General features: G+C 42.9%; 1 protein-coding gene across 4 annotated transcripts in view; it reads right to left on the bottom strand.

Moving 5' to 3' along the window:
- The window catches only part of RANBP10 (RAN binding protein 10), a 62,857-nt gene that overhangs the window by 30,407 nt on the left and 13,356 nt on the right, over positions 1 to 19,094 (bottom strand). For all 4 annotated transcript variants that reach the window (XM_030955805.1, XM_030955806.1, XM_030955807.1 and 1 more), the window contains one exon: positions 16,185 to 16,237. In XM_030955805.1, coding sequence (XP_030811665.1) covers positions 16,185 to 16,237 — 53 coding nt within the window. The remainder of the gene's footprint in view (positions 1 to 16,184; positions 16,238 to 19,094) is intronic.

Below are 19,094 nucleotides of genomic sequence, written 5' to 3'. Positions count from 1 at the left end.
CCTCAAAACCAGACCTGTTACACGAGTGTCAATTCAGAACTTCTCTAATGGAGCTGTTGGGAAGTTGTAATTCAGATGATAATTTAAATCAATTCACCTCTTAATGTACTAATAATACAATCTAAATACAAACTTCTGTATCTTCTGCATACAAAACATTTCTGGCATTACAAAGCACCTACCAAGAACTTGTCATCAGCTGCATCTAAGCAGCGAAGTGCTTACGCATCATGTACTGGGTAAGGCTCCCATATGAGCTCACTAAATGCTTGGGCCAATGCAGACATTACTGGTTCTGCAGTGTGAGAAATAAAGGTTTCATTAACTACAGATCACAGCTGATCCTACTGAAAAAACCCTCCCCCTGTTCCTTTCTGACTTGAGCTTCACAGTGTAAGTTCTTGCTGTAGCACCAATGGTGGTGGGGAACTCCAGTGAAAAGTGACTGAATAAAGACCTTGAAGACAATGACAAACATGGTACAAACAGCAACAATGACCGGAAAAAGCTTCTTTTGAATCTTATTTTCCCCAGAAAACCACTAACATAATCAGTTAAGGAAATTTGCTCACCCAGCACTTTGCTGATGTTATGCAGAGTTTACTTTTTCAACTCAAATGTTGTGTGGTGCTGAACCTGGACCTGGCACCACACTAGGGGCTTTAAATCTACCCTGTCAGCCTTATCACATCACCATGGTCATCTTAAACAACAAGCCAGAGTTGTTTGAGTGAACTTACTGTACTCACTGTAAACATAAACTGAGTGGTATTAATCATATGCCTAACCTTAAGTTATTTATTAATAAAAAACAGATCCCTATTCCTAAAATTCTGCCCAAAATAAACATGAGGGCAGTGGCATACAGGTAATTCCAGCACTGGCCAGTTTCAGCCAGCCTTCTGAAATTTCCTAATAATCTGAATTAAAAACAAGAATCAGCACTTCTGGTACTTCTAGGTCAAAGTTTTCAGGGCCTGTTGATTTAAATCATGTACCCCTATTGAAAGCACTTGGCATTATCCTGGATTACCAGCAGACTGGGGAGTAACTCATCACATGTATTTTGAAAACACAGACTCCAACTTTTCTCAAAACACTTCCTGAAAACTTGGGCTTTTCCTGCATCATTAACAATTTGCTATCGCCACCTAGGAATGGGTCCAGAATATTACAACCTCCTCTGGGACTCCCACGACACCCTTTGAGCCTCCAGTGACTCAACAGCTTCTTCCTCTACAAAATCCAGCAGTGTTTTAATAAGGATTGAATCAGAACTTCCTGAAATCCCTCCCCACAGCTGCATCTGCCAATTCTCCTGACAGTTTAACCTCTGTGCCACTTGTACTCGAGTACTGCAGAAGTCACTGCTGTGACCTGGAAGGCAGAGACGAGGTGACACCCACATGCTCCTACAATGGCTGTCCCTGTGGGATAGGGGTCAGCCCGGACAAGGATGCTCTTCAAAAAGTGAGACAGGAGAAGTACAGGATGGGCATGTATCACACCCTGACTGAACAGCATTACCACCTGTGAGCACAGACAGACTGAGCCAGATGAAGATTCTGTCCACTCAGTACTCCTGGAAGGATTTTGTTTCCATTAAATTGTTCAATCCTCTATTAAGAACACATAAAAACTCACATCATTCACTGTGTCCTGCAAGAAGGGGTTTGACAGAGTAACTGCAATCAATGAAAATGTGCCTCCTACTACTTAGATATATCCTGTAGTTCTTGCACAGGAGCGGATAACAAACTGTGGATTTGGTGTCTCCAGAACATACATCAGTATGCAGACCTCTGCAAAATCCCCCATAATGATCCCTTTTCCAGGCTAATGCTTCCTAACTTATTTAGCTATTTCCTGCTTTTCTGATCATCATCATCTGAACCTCCTCTGGATTTAGTGTTGCTTGTAGGAATGGAGAAGAAGGTGCCCCATGGAGAAGGGAAGCAGGCTGCAGTTGTTCTCTGCACTGCTCCCAAACCCCCTACATGTTAATTCTAGCATTTTCCCTTCATTGTCCTTTTCACCAGTGACCTGATGTTTCCATGAAGTCAGTGTCATCACTCCAAAATGCATCACTGCTCCCTTTGCACAGATTCTCATGTGCACCTCCCTGTCGGGGTGTGTCACCTCAGCTGGCTCCCACAGCTCCCCCCAGCACTCCTCACCACCCTCAATCTCACAATCCTCAGCAGCTCCAGCAGCCCATCCCAGGACAGAGAGGGGCAGGCAGCTGCTCCTAAGAAAACCCTGGGAGAACCCAGGCACTGACAGTTTGTGACTGGTAGCTCATTCCAACAAGGCTGTTTAAAACATCCCATTTTGATCTCCTGGTCATAGCCATGTCTAGAGCAATGGACACTCAGCACCCACATGCAGTTGTGGCCAAGTCTAAAAATTCTCAAGTGCAAGTGCAGATTCCTCTTAAAATTTTAGAAATCTGGACCAAATTGGAGAATGTGCTTTTTCTTACAAAACACAGGTCATGGACTCCTGATGGACTATACTCTATAGATTGAAATCAAGTGAGCTAGAGTGGCTGCAGGGTCCTTCTTTACAGTTCTCTCCTCCTTTCCTTTCCCTTCCCCATTCTCTCTTCAAAAGCACAAAATCATTTTAAATAGGGGAGACAGGCAGAGAACAGAAAGGATTTGGCCACCTGGCTCATGTGGTCATAGCAGAACCTCAAAGTCCTGACTCTAAGACTGTTCTCACTACAGCTCATTTTTAAGACAGCACTTAGAACATGCAAATAGAGAATCACAACCACTACAGGTAAGACTTCAGCAGCTACAAAAGCAAAAAGAGGTTAAATTTACATCCCTCTGAATTGAACCCTTCAACACCCAAACCCAAAATATACCTATACATTTACTAACAAGATGCAGAATAGCTCAGATTGTGCAATCAAAGACCTGAAAGAAAGGAAAACAAATCCCATGAGTAGGGCTTGGGAGGACATTTTTGTATGCTCAACACCAAACTGAAGTTCTGTTTGGCCTGCTAACAAGAAAAAGTTGATATGCTGACCTTCTTGGCAGACTACCTCGACCCCAACACATAGGGGAAAAAAATGAACAGCGAGTTCCATTGCTGCTGCTTGATAAACAGGTCAGAATTATGCAATGCCAGACACGTGGCAGAAAGGACTTGAGTTACTTCAGGACACAGTTACAGGATAAATTGATAAACACTCACCCTTAAGCAAGCACTAGAGTTAGATGCAGTGTGCTACTACTATCCCTGACTGTCCTACATCTGTCCCTGCTCAATCCCACCTTTCCCACTCAACATCAGCCTTGCTTTGCTCTTGACTCTTTGGTCAGATCCTGACTTCTGTACCTGAGATCAGACTCTGCTGCCTCAGAAGGCAGCAAGTGGGAAGTGGTTCTGTTGAGCTGGGTGACCATTTACATCTCAGCACCACAGAAATAACATGGTGATTCAGCTCTTTTCTTCAATGAACACAGAGCTGCTGGTAGGCTCTGGGCAGAACTGGCACCATGGCTACATCACACACCCAGGTAAATCAGGACCTGGATAAGCTGCTCAGCCTTCAAAGTGTGGAGCATCAGGTGGAGCATGGATGGATGGATGGATGGATGGATGGATGCCCTGATGCAAGTCACCAAGGGCAGTATTTTCACCCCGCCTTTCTGGCCTGATGCTTTGTTCACACAGGGTGGAGGAGAAAGCCAAGTGATGACATCCCTCAGTGCATCAAGGTTCAAACATGTCAAACTTGCCACTGGGCACAAGGGAACAGGGAAGCCAACACCCAGAGGGATCTGCACTGAGATCCCCTTCTGATGACATGCCAAAGGACTGACACACAAGGCCCAGTGACCATGGAAAATAAACTTTTCCAGTGAGTTATAGCCAGACATGTCTGACTCTTCCTGCTCTGCACTTGCTGGGCTGAAGATGTTGGCAGACAGATGAGCTGTCACTGACACATGGACCATTCCCTGCCCATGAACATTCCAAAGGAGAAACACATTCCACTGCAACTCAGCCCAAGCATTCAATGTCATGGGTGCAGAAGCTGCTGCAAAGGGCAGGGCCTTGCTGACCACACATTCAGTGGTAACCTCCCGGCAGTCAGGGATACCTGGGGCATCTGAAGCTGGAAGGAATGGTGGAGTATGGTTGGGCATATGAAGGGCAGATGGAAGTTCCTCAGAAAGAATCTGAAGATTTGTAAATAGAGTTTGTGTCTGTTGTATCATGACTAATGGAAGAGTTTGAGACTTACTCTTCAGGGCAGACCCCAGTGACCACTCTACAATCTTTCCAAAGTTTCTCTCTTTCATATTTTGGAACACTTGTCATTTTTCTCCCCTCTATTCTTGTCCAGTATTTTGCCTGTGGCATTCCTCTTCCCACTCCCCTGGCCAGCAATCCTAGCTTCCCACAGCTGCCCATGCCAGGGCAAGTGGTGTGCAAACACTAGCTGCAAAGGGACAAGAACTTGTGTCAACACACTGAAATAAACCAAACAAAATTATTTTATAAGATTTATTGAATCCAAAGTCCAGCAGAAACAGATGTACAAACTTTGCTTGTGCAGTGCTTGGGGAATGGGATGTAGAGGGTGGAGGCAGCAGCAGAGCCCAGAGTTGCTGCTGGACCATGTTCCAGTTGGAGGCAGGAGGTGGTCCAGCTCCATGCATTGTGCTGAGCAGGCTGCTATTGCTCAGCCAGCTATGGGTCTTTGGCAGCAGCAGAGCATGAGCTCAGGGGAGGGGAAGGTATATTCAACAGAGGCTGAACAGATGGAATCTGGTGCACAGAGAAGCTGGATGTTGGTTCTACGCCATCCTGGGCTGAGCAGTCCCAGGCAGGGACAGGACAGCCACAAACAGGGGACAGGAGCCAGTACCACAGGAGAAGCAGAACCCCACAGGAGAAGCAGAACCACCCTCTGTTGATGATTCCATCTTCCAGTGGATTGGCTCTGCAACTGGATGTGCCTCTGGTGTACATCAGTCCAACAGAGGCCTTTACCACCAGCAAAGGGAAAGCTCAACAAGCTCTGGTGCTCCTACAGCCTCAGAAACCAAATGCCTGGGCTTGAGAAGTCTGTAAATGCCTGGTCATGAGAAATCTGCTGCCCCAAGAAGCATCTGAGATGCTGGAGCATCTCACCTGTCACTCAGTTTTACAGCATTTATGCCAAGCCCTATGAAGCTGCACACTCATCACATGTTTTGGTGAGAGCAGGGTGGTTGCTTTGCTTTCCTTTATTCAATCATGCTTTAGAATCAAATCAACTAATAGTGCTGCAACACATCTTTCTGCTCCCATAATGAGCCTACAAAAACAGCTGCTCAGTGGCACAGCAACCTCTGTTACAGAGCTGGGGATGTGGGCACAGGGGAGGCCCTGGCATGAACAACTGTCTAGGTACAGTCACAACACCAACTGCAGGACAGGAATAGGAGCAGGGAACAGCGTGCTCAACACATTACAGAATCTCCCTGGCAGAACTTCAAGGGCCTGGACATCTGCCCAGAACATGTCAAGGGTAAAAAAAAAAAAAAAAAAAAGAGACCCTAAAATCCACTTACCCAGGGATATGAAGAAGCCCTAGCTAGAAACATCCCCAACCAGCTTCTATTTCTTCTACAAGGCGGCAAAATGACTGAATGAAGACGAAACCTTGCACTACAGGACCAATGCTTCTACAGAGAATAAAATCACTTTACCCCATGGAGCACAAACTTCCCTAAGCAGGGGCTGGATGGGTTCAGGTCCATAACTTTGCAGTATCCCACTGAATCCTGTACAAGGCCATGGAGCAGTGCAGCACCACACACACCCCAGCCAGGCACTGCTGCTCATGGCCTCCCCCTCACCCCAGGTCCCAGCAGATGAAGCAGAGCCAGCCTGGCCCCTGCACAGACACAGCAGATGATGCTCATCAGAGAGTGCAGGACTCTTGGCAGGCCTGGCTGCAGCTTTTGCTTAGAAGCTAGTCCATGTTTTTTAATACAGTACTTGCAACTGCAAAAGAGACAAAATTCAGTCCAAATCCTCACAGCAAGACTTGTGTGGCAAGAATCCAAAGGAGAAGAAAAAAAAGGGAAAAAAAAGGAATCACAACATCTCTCTCATATTAACAGAAAGCAGGAAGAAAAGGACACAGTGACCCAAAAATCAGTATGACTCAAGAGTCTGAGAGATTGAGCAGAATGTGGGTGCTAACAAGCATTGCCTGATCCACCATGGAGACAACAAGCAGAGCAGCACTGTACAATTCAATTTTTCACAATATTGATCTGGCACAGTGATTTTTAGACCAGATCAGCAAGTCCTACCATTAACAACCACTCACTGCATGTTAACTAGCCTTCAAAAAACATCAAACCACAGTCTACACCATTATATAAAGTGGCACTACCCACTGACTCATAAAGAAAAAAACAAAACCAGAAGGCTCCGGACAGCTGCAACACAGGCAATACCTTTTCAACAGGAAAGGTCTGTTCCACCAGCCCCAGAAATTTGTAAGGAGTCCATTTCAATATTAGCATGCACCTCACCACTGAATACAGTAATCAAGATAAAAATCATCTGAATAAATATGGCAAGTCCTCCTAACTTACAAGCTTGATGGTTCCATCTTCTGCCAGAGTCAGAACACAGTTTGGGTTTCCCTACACCGGAGAGGTCAAGATGTGCTTGAAGCCATTTACAGCCCTGTGAAGACCACAGCCACAGAACAGGCTGTTTCTGCATACAAAGGAAAAGCTCTCCAGCATGACCAGGTCACCACTGCTCTATTATATCCACCATATTCCCTGGCACAGCAGAGTGGAGAGGGTGGGACACAGGGCAGGGGTACACAATAATGCAGGACAGGTATGGGGAAAAAAATGGAAATGCTCCTCATCTGACTCTACCTATTTAGTGGAAGGGGTAAGGAACAACAATCAAAAGCTTATCACATACACAGGCTTCAAATCTCATCATACTAAATAATTCACATGTTCATTTATGGGCCAACATTTCAACCTTCAGCTGAGGGGCAAGAACACCTTTATAAAATATTAAGACACTTCCAGCAAAGTCTTGCAAGGTAATGGGCAAGAGTCATTCTACAGACACATCAAGGCAGGACAGTTTAGTGACTCAGCCAAAAGAAATGTTAGAGATCACTGCAGAATGCAGGGGGTTCATGTCCAGTTACCATTAAAAACAATCCCTAAAATGGTATTTAATGAGCTAAGAAAATTACAAACAAAACCCCACTTATCTAAATACAAGACCTTATGGAGAGAGAAGTCTTCCAAAAGAAGCACACCTCATGATGTTAGGAGGTTGCAACAAAGACTTCTAGATTCTAAACTGAGGTTTCTTAAATACTTTCCATATTAATCAAGGTGAAGCAACAGGGTTTTCTGAAGAGGATGATATTTATCCATCAGTGGAAACAGCTGCTACCCAGCAGTTTGAGTTGTAGTGAAACTGAGCTCTGTGTTGATGCCACCTTTCATCCAAAATAATAGGTACAGCCACATTAAAGAATTTGTTTTAATCTGAAAAATAAGCAGTTCTGCGATTACAACTTGTGTTGACAGCTAAACTGCTGTCTCTAAAGTGCCAATCAACTCTTAGCTGTCACTAAAATACCTGGATTTTCTATAATCTGGGCTACAGCTGGAGATGCAACCTGTGGCAGGGGTGAAGGCCAAACCCCAAACCCCACTGTGCAATGCCATCTCTGCCCTGCTTTGGAAACTCTGCTTTCACATGGCACACAACCAGCACAGCCTGCTGGATGACAGAGAACCCGTGCAAAGGCTCCAGCACAGCCATATCACACACCTCTGGGAACATGGTGCAGGAGGACAGAGCACAGGACCTCTGAAGAGGCCAGCCCAGCTCTGAAAGAGCCACAGCACAGAAATCAGGGCATGGAAAAGTGCAGGCCAGCACTAAGAATCACATACCCACACTGATGCCTGAGCACTTAATGGCCAGTGGAAAACACTTTCTTTGGTTATTTTCCAAGGCCAGGATTACTGTCTTGAAACACTGATGGATGGTTTTGTTCAACTTTAATGGCAAAGCACTTTCCCAGCTACCTCTGGGTAAGGCACAGCTCTAAGAGCTCAGCTGCAGCCTCAGTCTGCTCCTCCAGTCAAACCTGAAGGCTGGGTGCCCAAAGCCAGTCTAACTGAACAGACCAAAGGAAAAAGAGGAAAGAAACCAAACACTTCCCTAAAAACCCAACCAAATGGGCAGCAGTTCTTCTGGCTGCAGGCAGGACAATCATTACAATCAATATGAGCAAACACATGACATGAAGTCAGTCAGAAAGGGAAAAAGGCAGGAACTTTATACAGTCCGAGTTTTCATATATACATATCCATAAATAAAGCATGGTATTAAATTTAACCTTAATTCAGAATTCATCCCAATTCTGTGGTTCAGGAGCTAGTTTAGTTACTCTGCAGCTCTGAACAGACCTGATAGCACCAGGTCTGACCTCATCTGGGGACCTGATCCCTGTGGTGTCACCGCTCAGCACGCGGAGATGCCACATCTGTCCAACCCCCCTGCCACAGCAGCTCAGCCCTATCAGCCCTGAGCACAAGGCTCATCTCCAAAACACATCCACCCCACCAAGCTGTGACAGCTCTGGCCATGATAAGCTCTGCAGGGCAACACCCCAAACACAGCAGCTGTGAGGAGGCAGCTTTGGTCAGACAGCCCATTAATGAGTCCTGAAAAACTGAAGAATGGGAAAGAAAGAACTTCCAGCTCTTCTAAGGGACAAAGATGGGATGTGAATGGATGCACAGGGCACGCAACAAATCTGTTTTAGTATTCAAGCTGGAATTTTCATACAAGTTCAGGTGAATTCAGCACATGAACTGAAAAAATGATTGAAAACAGAGAAAGCTGCCATGGGATGAGAAGACAACTGAGCAGTTCAGTGGAACTAAGCTGAAGTGGATGGGCAGTGGACAAATCAACCATGAACGGCAAATATTCCCAAAGACACAAAGAATTATTTTTTTTTAATAAAGCTCATATAATTTCAAGAATTCTAAAATTTCCAATTTTAAAAATTTAGTGGTTTTAAATTTTAATTTTAAAAGGTGTTCAGCTGATCTGCAGAGAGTAGAAACAAGAAGAGAAAAGATGAGAGCGAGTTAAGTAATCCCAGAGGAACTCAAATTCTTCAATATATGATGCAGCAGGGCAGCCATTAAAATATACATAGAATACATGTATACACAGAATTTAGAGTGAGGATGAAGAAAGAAAATTTAATGAGTTCTGTATACCCAGGATAAACAAAAATTAAATGTTCCTCAGATTGCTTTCCTATGATGGCATTTTACATACACTGAAAACAAGATTGATTCCATATGGGGAAAAAAGAAATCTTAACACTAAAAATATGTGAAAGCTTAAGTTCAAAGGAAATCCTTCTGTTTCATTACAAGAAACCCAAATTTCTTATTAATTTCTTTAGTATGACCTTAATTTTGACTTGAATTAAAAAAAATAAATAAAAGCTATTTTGAAAATAGCAGATGGTGCAGTACAGTAAGAGCAGATTCAAGAAAGAAACAACCAGCTTAAACCAGTCTCAGGACACTTCCTCCCATATGAGATTTTTTAATTTTTTTTTTTCAAATGGGTCTGGGTAGGGTTTATTGCTTAGCTTTGTGTTTTGGACTGAACTCTTATTAGTGGCTGTAGTGCACTAATTGTGATTCTGGAGTGCATCTTTCAGTTCAGTTTAGAAGAAACAGGGGTAGCACAACCAAAGATGTAAATAAAACTACAGGCAGTGGTGACAGCCAGGAGATTCACTTACATAAATAAACCCCTTCAAAAATAAGGGAGTCAGGTAAGTAAATCCAAAAGGCTCTGACTTACAAAGGCCAGAAATCTCCAATCTGCTGTAACATGTATCTTTTCTTGGCAGGGTATGTTTTTTATCCACCATTGCTCTATGCACAATCATCTTCATCCACCCACAGGAGCTCTCGTGTGCTGAGGAATTTTTCTGTAAATCCATTCTGCACAAATGGATTCAATAATTCCAGAGCTGACCCATCACACTGACCCACTTTGCTCTCTTTTCTTCCACTGTGCAGTGCTAAAATCTCCCATTTCTAAACACACTGATGACCTCTTAGGAGGTACAAATTATGCTTTCAGGTAAAAAGCAGTTAAGTCAGCAAAAGGCTACCCAAGTGAAGTTTCAGGAGTTCTCAGCCTAAATAAAAATTCAGGGAGACAAGTCAGCCAAGTTAGCTTCAGTCCATTATGCCTGGAAAGATTGAAAAAAATGATAAAAATGTCTCCATGATCAGGAAAACTGTTAATTGGGAGGAAATTTAATTGAGGTTTTCAACACATATCTCTATCAAAAACAACCTCTGACCACTGTTAAACACATGATTGAGGAGAATAAAGTTTCCCAAAGGAGCTGTTTCAACCTGCATTACCTGTGATGAGCCAGGCAAGTGGACAGACCCAAGTTAGTAACAAGCCCAGAATGAAGCAGTGCCCCCCACCCATTATTATTAACCCAATTAGGTGACCCATTCCATATGCAGCCCCATAAACTGGTTTGATAGGATAAATTAGAGGGTACCAGAGGCACAAGCAATTTTGTGGACAGGAACTGGCACAGCCAGCTGAATGTGGAACCAACACCTGTCCAAGGCTTTGCTGTGACACCCTGTGGAAATCCCACATGCCTTTTTGGACAACTGCTTTTAAGGACAGTTCTGAAAGAGCTCTGCAGCAGGACAAACACCATAAGGTACTACAAGCCAGAGCTTCATCAGCTGCATAAATAAATAAACTTAATAGAAATGACTTCTAAAGACAGAAAATCAAGCAGTGTGTCCAAGTTGCTGATGTAGCCAAGAGGCTCAGGGAGCAGACTGATTCCCTGCTTGTTTGCCACATACTGCTCATGCATTTAACCCCATACTTCAGGGCTTTTGCTGATTGCTCTGGAAGACAAAAGCCTTCTTTCCCCAGGTAACCAAGTAGCTTCTTCCCCTCCTGTTTCTGCTGAAGCCGTAAGAATTGTGAAAGCTTGGCAAGGATTTTCCTTTGCCCTTGTTTGCAAGATGGGATAAGAGCCACTTCCTGAACTTGCTCTGAATTTTAATGTTTTCTTTTACTATAAAAAGTAAGATATTTGTGATACATCCAGTGCTTGTGATACATCCAGTGATTAAATTTCAGAAAACATCTACAGAAGTTGTCAAAAATCAAGCAAACCTGACAAACAGGGAAGGGTGAAGAGCCAGGGGTGTATGATTTGGAGAGAAGACCACAAAGCAGTGATAGAGGTTTTTATGTATAGAGCTACAAAGAGGAAAGAAATTAATTATTTTCCACCTCCACGTGATCCAAGAATAGACTCAGACTACATGGGATATTCAGCTTTGTCATCAGGAAAAGTTTCCAACACAAGGACAGTGTTGGAAGAAGTTGCCAGAAAAATAATGAAAGACTGGTTTAGACACACACCTGTCAGGCAGGACTAATGCTAATTGAACTCACTTCAGATCAGATGATTTGGTGAGGTCTCAGCTTCTATAATTATACTGCATTTAGCACTGGCACGGAGTCCTTTAGCACAGGTCCTTTGTTTGTCAGTGGAGTCACAGAAAGTGACAAGCCAAAGCATAAACTGAAAACTTCCTTAAATACATTTGAAGTAGAAAGATTCCATAGCATTCACATTAAACAAAAGAAACAAAACAAAGAAACAAAACAAAATCACCAAAGAAACAAACAAACAAACAAAACCTCACACCAACAACAAACCAAAACTGGCTAGAAGGAAAATCTGGAAGACTTTAGCAGAACTTCCCACTTGCAGCAGGATTAAATTAAGAGTTACATGAGGCTGCCAGATCCTTGTGGAATTGAGGTTTGAAAATCTAAATACAGAACCTCTGCAGAAACCCATCCCCAGCTCTGGTGAGGAATAATATCTTCCCATGAGAATTTTACTTGTGCAGGACCAGGAGCTGGACTCAATGATTTTTGTGAATCCCTTCCAATGTGGGACATCCTATCATTTTACCTACCCAGCTCCCAGAGGGGAGCACACCAGCATGAAAAACCCCTGGGAACATCCCTAAGGAAGAAACAAGGAATTTTTTCCTCTCAAAGAAAGGACAGGAGGACAGAGTCCTCAACAGTCTTGCTCCCCCTGCTTGCATCTCCTCTGACAGCTCGTAAGATAAGCTGAGAAGAAATAAAGTCCTACCTACAAATGTCAACAGAAACCTATCAGCAAGAAAATTCAAAGGAAAGGATCTCCAAACAAAGGTAAAACGGAAAGCCCAGTCCACACATGGGTTTATGGAGGATGAAGGATGGCTTTCACAGAGGAGGAGAGCAGGGGGAATTCTTCATTCCCAGGGCTCATTTCTATTTTATATTTATGCCCAGATAAATGGGTCACTCACAAGGACCTTTTGCTGAACAAAAGACTCAGGACACCTGGACAAAATGTTTCTGGTTTTGCTGACCTGGCTCACAGCACTACAGACCCAGAAGCCAAACACCATTAGGGAGGAGGTTTCTGTACACCAAATTCTCCTGATTTATCTGGCTGCACACGAATTCAAGTCTATAAAATGTTTTTGAGTTTGAAACCTTGTTCTTTTAACAGACAGTCTGGAGCAGACAGTGAATAAGCCAAGCAGTATCTTTTTGTTTAAAAAGCAAGCTGAAAAAATTACCAACGTTTCTGAAAACCAAAGAATGGTGAGTGAAAGCTGGCACTCCCTTCAGCATGTACAATGCTGCACAGCAGGGCAGGTCATTCATTAACCAGAGGGTGTTTAGAGTCTCTAAAAGTGATTGGTCAGCTCCTATCTGTGCTGCTTAAGAAACTGAAGCAGGGTATGCCTAAAGGTGTGGTTTCACAGTATCTGAGGCTGAATTAAGAACTTGCTGCTACCTTAGAGATTCATCCCTCCTTCCCTCTCTGCCTGGCTCCATGTTCCTGCTGGGTTGCCCTCAAAGAGCTCAAACAAATGAAATGTTACTTCTCAACAGCATGAAGACTTGAACTAATGCAGAACATCCCATGCAGGAGAGACTCATTCCCAGTGTGCAATCTCACCCATGTTAAGGACAGGACACTTATCATCATCTCATTTTATGGAGGTTTGGTGAAACCTGTAGCAAACTACCAATACATTTTCAGCAGGGCTCAGGAAAACTTACTGGACTGAGGCCTAAATAATAATAATCATCATCATCATCATCATCATCATCATCATTTTTTAAAAGGACACTGATCTGTTACATGCAGGGTGCACAAGTAAGAGCATTATTCCATGGTTCCTGAAGGAACCAGCCCACCAGGTTCCTGCCTGGCCTGGGAGCTGGCCTGGCCAAGGTGACAACTGCCAGAGCCAAAGGCTTGCACCAGGGCAGAGGAGTGGCTGTGCAGATGGGGTGGAGAGGAGGGAAGGGTCAGGTTTCTCTCCTTTGATTGACATGGAGTTAGATCAGTTCAGCTGCAACATGTAATTTCATCCTCAAATACCAAAATGCTGAGCACACATGAAAAAAACTGAATGTGGGGAAAGAAGTGAGCAGACATTTCACTAAAAGCCACTGGCTTAAAGCAGAATGGTTAGTAAATGTTCTAAATGTCTTTAATTTTTTTTTTTTTAAATCAAGATATGTCAGGGTCACAAAAACTGATAGTTAATAATAATCCCACAATTACTTCAGACCTGCTGACTGAATTTCAAACCGCAGCACAAAGAAACCCTGAGTAGAACATGGACAGGGAACTCTCCAATTAAAAGCAACCTCTATTCTCCATGCAGACAGGGGTAGTTAAGGGAACTGAGTTCATGTGGCTCCAATCACATTTGTAATCTTCAGAGAAAGTTCAGCACTACCCCCACCAGCACCCAGCTGGGTTTAAGCCAAAATAAATTTGGCAATAAAGCACAAATGCCCTGACTTGGAACTGGATATGGCCAAGTGTTTGTCCTTGTGGAGGGAAAAGGAGTTTGAGACAGAACCCAGCAGCAGGATTGTTCTTTGAATTAGGACTCCCAGGGTGCCACCAAGTGAAACTGGGAACAAGAAAGGGACCAACTTTGGCTCCTGTACCAGGCTCTGGGCTCCCAACCACCACTTGTAGTGGTTACACACTTCCCTGGCAGCACACTGAGTGAAAATCGATCTGTTAAAGCAGAAGTGACTTAGAAAGGGTCTAAGGAGACAAACCTGGCAGGGTTTCAGGTCACAAAAAGTTAAAATTACACTCTGACACAAAGCCAAGTCAAGACTCCAAAGTCTGCCACTTCTTTGTGAGCTCTCACTTACTCTGTGCTGTGAAGGACCTGATAACAGTTAAGCCTGGAAATGTTTCTCACTACAGTTACTTGAATAATATACTAAAAAATTATATATATATATATATATATATATAAAAAAATCACACTCATTCTCAAAAAGCCAGGAAGATAATTACTGAGCTGTAATACAGAGCCATGCAGTTAATCTTATACAGATGAAGGGAGAGAGACCTAACTATGACCACAGAATGACTCTTGGCAGCCTAATCTGCATGTGATCAAACAAACAACAGGTTCATAGGATCAAATTGGTGCTTATTTAGCATGAATTGTACAATCTCAAGTCTCAAGTTCACTTTATGCTTTATTTCACTGAGAGAAAAGAATTCCATGTTCATCACATGCACTCTAGAAATGACAGTGGTGTACAGGCACTTTGACTTAACCTGCCCACAAATGCTGCCCATGTAACTCCTGGGCTTTAAAGCCATTTATCAGAAGTGGTTTGGGTAATTTTTAATCACCAAAGAAAAAAAAAAAAAAAAAAAAGGAGAAGAAATTACACTGGCTGTTCAATTTCAGGACAGCACACCTGAGACATTCAGTACACACCATCTTGGTTAGCACTGAACCCTGCATGTACCTGTGCTATAACCCCAGGGGAATCCTAAATACAGCATAATCCAACCAACCATCTGCAAGGCCAAGCCTACAAAACATTCCCCCCATCTTTCCACCACACAAACCACAGAGCCATGAACAGAACAGGCTCCATTAACCACCAACCAACCCCTCGTCCAAGAACTTCAGCCCTGGAAGGAGATGATGGGACTCAATTCCTGCTTTGCCTTGTACATGGCACACAACCCACCGGGATCAGGGCTGGGGGCAGAGAAAGGGCAGAGAGAGCAGGACTGACTGGTGCAGCTGTCATAACAATTACTAACAAATACAGACTGAAGTAAGATGCAAATTCTTTGAAGCACAGGTCACTCAAACCATTCTCCCCAGGACAGATCTTTCTTTTGTTAGGACATTCACTAAACATTCTCCTTTCCAGACACCAAGATCCATAAGGGCTGAGCACAGATTTCACCTTTAAAACAACTTCACTAGAAGTAACACCCAAGGCCAAAAAAGCCCTTACCACTGACCAGCTGTCATTCACTTTGCCATCTGAGAACATTTATTTTCTACCAAATACAAGCTTCCAATTTTAAGCCCAGTTGAAAGAATTTCTGGCATAGAAGTCACTACATCAATATATATCTAGAAATTGTTATTTTATTCAATAAATTGAATATTGTCAAAGAAGAATTACCAATTATTTATTTCTAAAAAGAAGCCACTCGACCAACTTAGCAGCAAACATAGAACCACACATTTCAAACAAAAGAAGCAACAATCTTAACTAAAAATAACACTCTATCACATTCTTGTAGTCTTTCAGTGGGAAGAAGAAAAGAATAGAGACAATACAACAGGTCAATTATCCTGTCATTTTCAGATTCTTTCATGTAAATTTGTCAAGTGGAGTACACAGACTAAATGTAAAATTATTTTCCTACTTACTTTTCAGACACAAAGAATAGTTTGCCTGTCTGAAAGTTCATCATCTTGCCCATTACCTATTAGTTTAATTTCTATTATCTGCTGAAATCATCATGGCTGCTCAATTTCAGATAACACTCAATGGTTTGAAGTTTCCAGATATAAGACAATTATAGTAATGCAATTTTATTAATAGAAACACACATTCACTAATACATATATATAAAGAAAAATCTTTATTTCAAATGAACATTTAACACAGATTGTAGGTCAAAACAAACCTTAACAGTGACTTACCAGGAAGCCTATTCATGTTGACTCCTTGAGCAGAAAGTCCTATTCCCATGTACCTTCAAAAAAACCAAACAAAATATCAGTCAAGCAAAAGAATGGTCACAGCACAAGATTCCCTGCAGCAGAAATACAGCACTAAAATAAATCCAATCCACACAAAAATTACTGAAGAATGACAAAATTACTAAAGATTTTCCATTACTTATGTATTTTACTGAATCCAAGATAAAACATCAATCTCCTCTAGTAACTGAGAGCTTTTTCAATGTACAACTACAGCTACTTTTTAGCTCTTAATTGGTAGGAAAAGCACTGGACAAAAATCAGCAGTTTAATTCCCAATTTTGTATTTGTGAGGTATTTTTACTCATATATCAGAAAAAAACTATTTATATAGGTGATTAACAAGACAAAAAACACCCAAGTGCAGATATAGTATATGAGGACAGATGTCTGTCCAGCCTGATGTACTGTCTCCAAAAATAGCTGACAGTGGATGCAGAGGACAGAGCACTCAGCTGTACTTTCCAAGAACACTTTTTCATTGTTCAGCATATATTTTACACAATCTCACTTTCTGAACCTTTGTAAGCTCTTTCAAAAGGCAACATCCCACAGCTCCCCCATTCAATTCCTGCCCAACCTATTTTTTATTTTAAAATTGGAAGAGAGAGGAAAAGCATTTCCCTGACCACTTTCTCAAGGATTTTGAAGTCCTGATCACACCCCTCCCCAAAGGTCTCTTCTCAAGGCTGGTTAATCAGAGTCTGCTCAGCTGTTCTCATGGAAGCTCATCTCCACCTCAGTGCTCCTGCTACACTTCCAGTTCTGTAACTTCTTGGAGAAGCAGGGAATAACCAGAGCCACCAGCACCACACAAGCCCAAGGTGATTATTACAGATAACAGCAGAACAATGTTCTCTGCTTTGGTTTCTACTCCTCCTCCTCCTGATCTCTATTATTCCATTTATGTTCTGACTGCAGATGAGAACTGAACTCACTTTTCCATGGAAGTTGGACACAGCTTGACCCTGCATTATAAGTGGCAGCTCAGAGACAACTTTTTTGTATTAAGTCTGGATTGTTTATTCCACCCTCATAAAAATCATTGTGCACCTATCCAACAGGACAGTAAGGCAAAGCAAGCCTTCACAAAGTCTCCTCTTCCTTACTGCAATACTTACACACATTCCCATTTTGTGCCTTCTGTTTCTGTTAATTTGCATGGTCTGTAATTTTTTTTGTTGTCAAACAACATTGTTGCTGTATTAACTCTTTTACTTTAAAATTATAATCCTTTAAAAGCAAAAGAGTGGCATTTGTGAGCCTCTAAATATTCCTGTGCTTTCAGAGTTCTTCGTAAGAAGTTCTCCTGAAACTTCAGCTTGCTTCTCATCCCTGATGTGTTGGGAAGGAAAAATATCCCTTTAAAATTTCAGACCTTTAGCCAGATGTCCCTCAACTAATTTTGGTCAACCTTATTGGTTTTTTTAAGCTTAAAAGTTTGTTCTTTCAATTTGTCTGATCAAATAAAATTTAAACTTCAGGTGTGTATCCCTATTGCCTCTCATCCCTACGTAATTTTGTCAGCTGTTTTGATCAGCTGTCTGATCCTCCAATAAAATGTCTTCTTAAACAGTCTCTATACCATCTCAAAGTATTGACCCTTCTGATTTTATTAGCTATTCCTAAACAAGCTTCTTCAATTGATAACTTTTTTTTCTGGCTTTTTTGTTGTTGGGTGGTGGGTTTTTTGGATGAATACTAAAGTGGCAGGGCCTGGGGGCCTTTTATAGCACTTCTCAAAGGATACCAAAGATGAGTGATTATGGTCAGTGCTGCAGAGCAACTTCTGAACACACCTTTGCTGTAAACATTTCCTGCACTGCTCAGAGCACGAGTCAGAAGTTACATCCCCATGAGCTCCCTGACTCACAAGAGCCTCTCCACAGCAGGCATTTATGGCATCTAAAAATTCAGCCTCCCAGTGTCATCTGACATACATGCATCTGTAATAAACCGAATTTGGAGATATTTTTACAGCCTTCCAGGCACAATATGGAAGACTTTTTCCTATATCTGCAGGGACTACTCCAGCTCTTCCTTGTCACACTGGCAGATAAGAGAGTTCTTATTCAATTTCTGTGTTTCTACTGAGTCTGGAGTCTGCTGCTGCTGCAGAGATTTCCTTACTACATGGTGGGTTTTGCCATGTGTGTTTTTCCATCTATGTGTACAAGCAGCCAGGATCCAGTCCACAGCTACAGCTGCCCTCAGCTCTATGAGAGCTGTGACAACCTCAGTGCCACCTCTGCCAACAGCTCAAGCCTGAGGGGAGCTGTGATCCAAAGTACCCAATTGCTTCAACTCAGTGTAAAAACACCCTCTAAGCCTGAAGCAATAACACCAGAGAGCTCCCCCTGACACTGGCAGGTCTGAAACACTTAGCAAGGACCATTCTGCTTCCTGGCAGAACCATCCCCACCCAACTTCACCAGGTCACATCACAAGCTCCAGACCTCCTGAATCTGTTGGCTGTGACAAATTCTCTTCAAAGAACAGGACGTGCCTCCTGGCACAGGGAATGCTTCTTATGTCCTGATCTATTTGGCTCAGCTGAAGGTAAAGCACTGTAGAACTGTGGCCACTTTGTCATGTGGTGGTGTCAGATTCCTTCCTTTCAGTATCACACAGCACAGCTCTGCTGGCACAGGGCCAGGGGCCAGCTCCATCCCTCCTTGTTGCCTGAGGGTGCTTGTCTGCTCCTCTGCCTCTACATGTGCTGCTGCTGGCATGAGCAGACCCAGAGCTGAGCAGAGGGGACACCTCTGCACACAGCCCTGGCACAGCCTCACCACAATCCCAGCTGCAGCACTCACAGGGGCGCCCTTTGTCCCCATCCCCTGCTGGGTC

This window comes from Camarhynchus parvulus, chromosome 11, assembly GCF_901933205.1.
Source record: "Camarhynchus parvulus chromosome 11, STF_HiC, whole genome shotgun sequence".
NCBI classification, from domain to species: domain Eukaryota; kingdom Metazoa; phylum Chordata; class Aves; order Passeriformes; family Thraupidae; genus Camarhynchus; species Camarhynchus parvulus.
The sequence above is the reverse complement of the archived record's forward strand: the minus strand, read 5'-3'. Positions and strand labels throughout refer to the sequence as shown.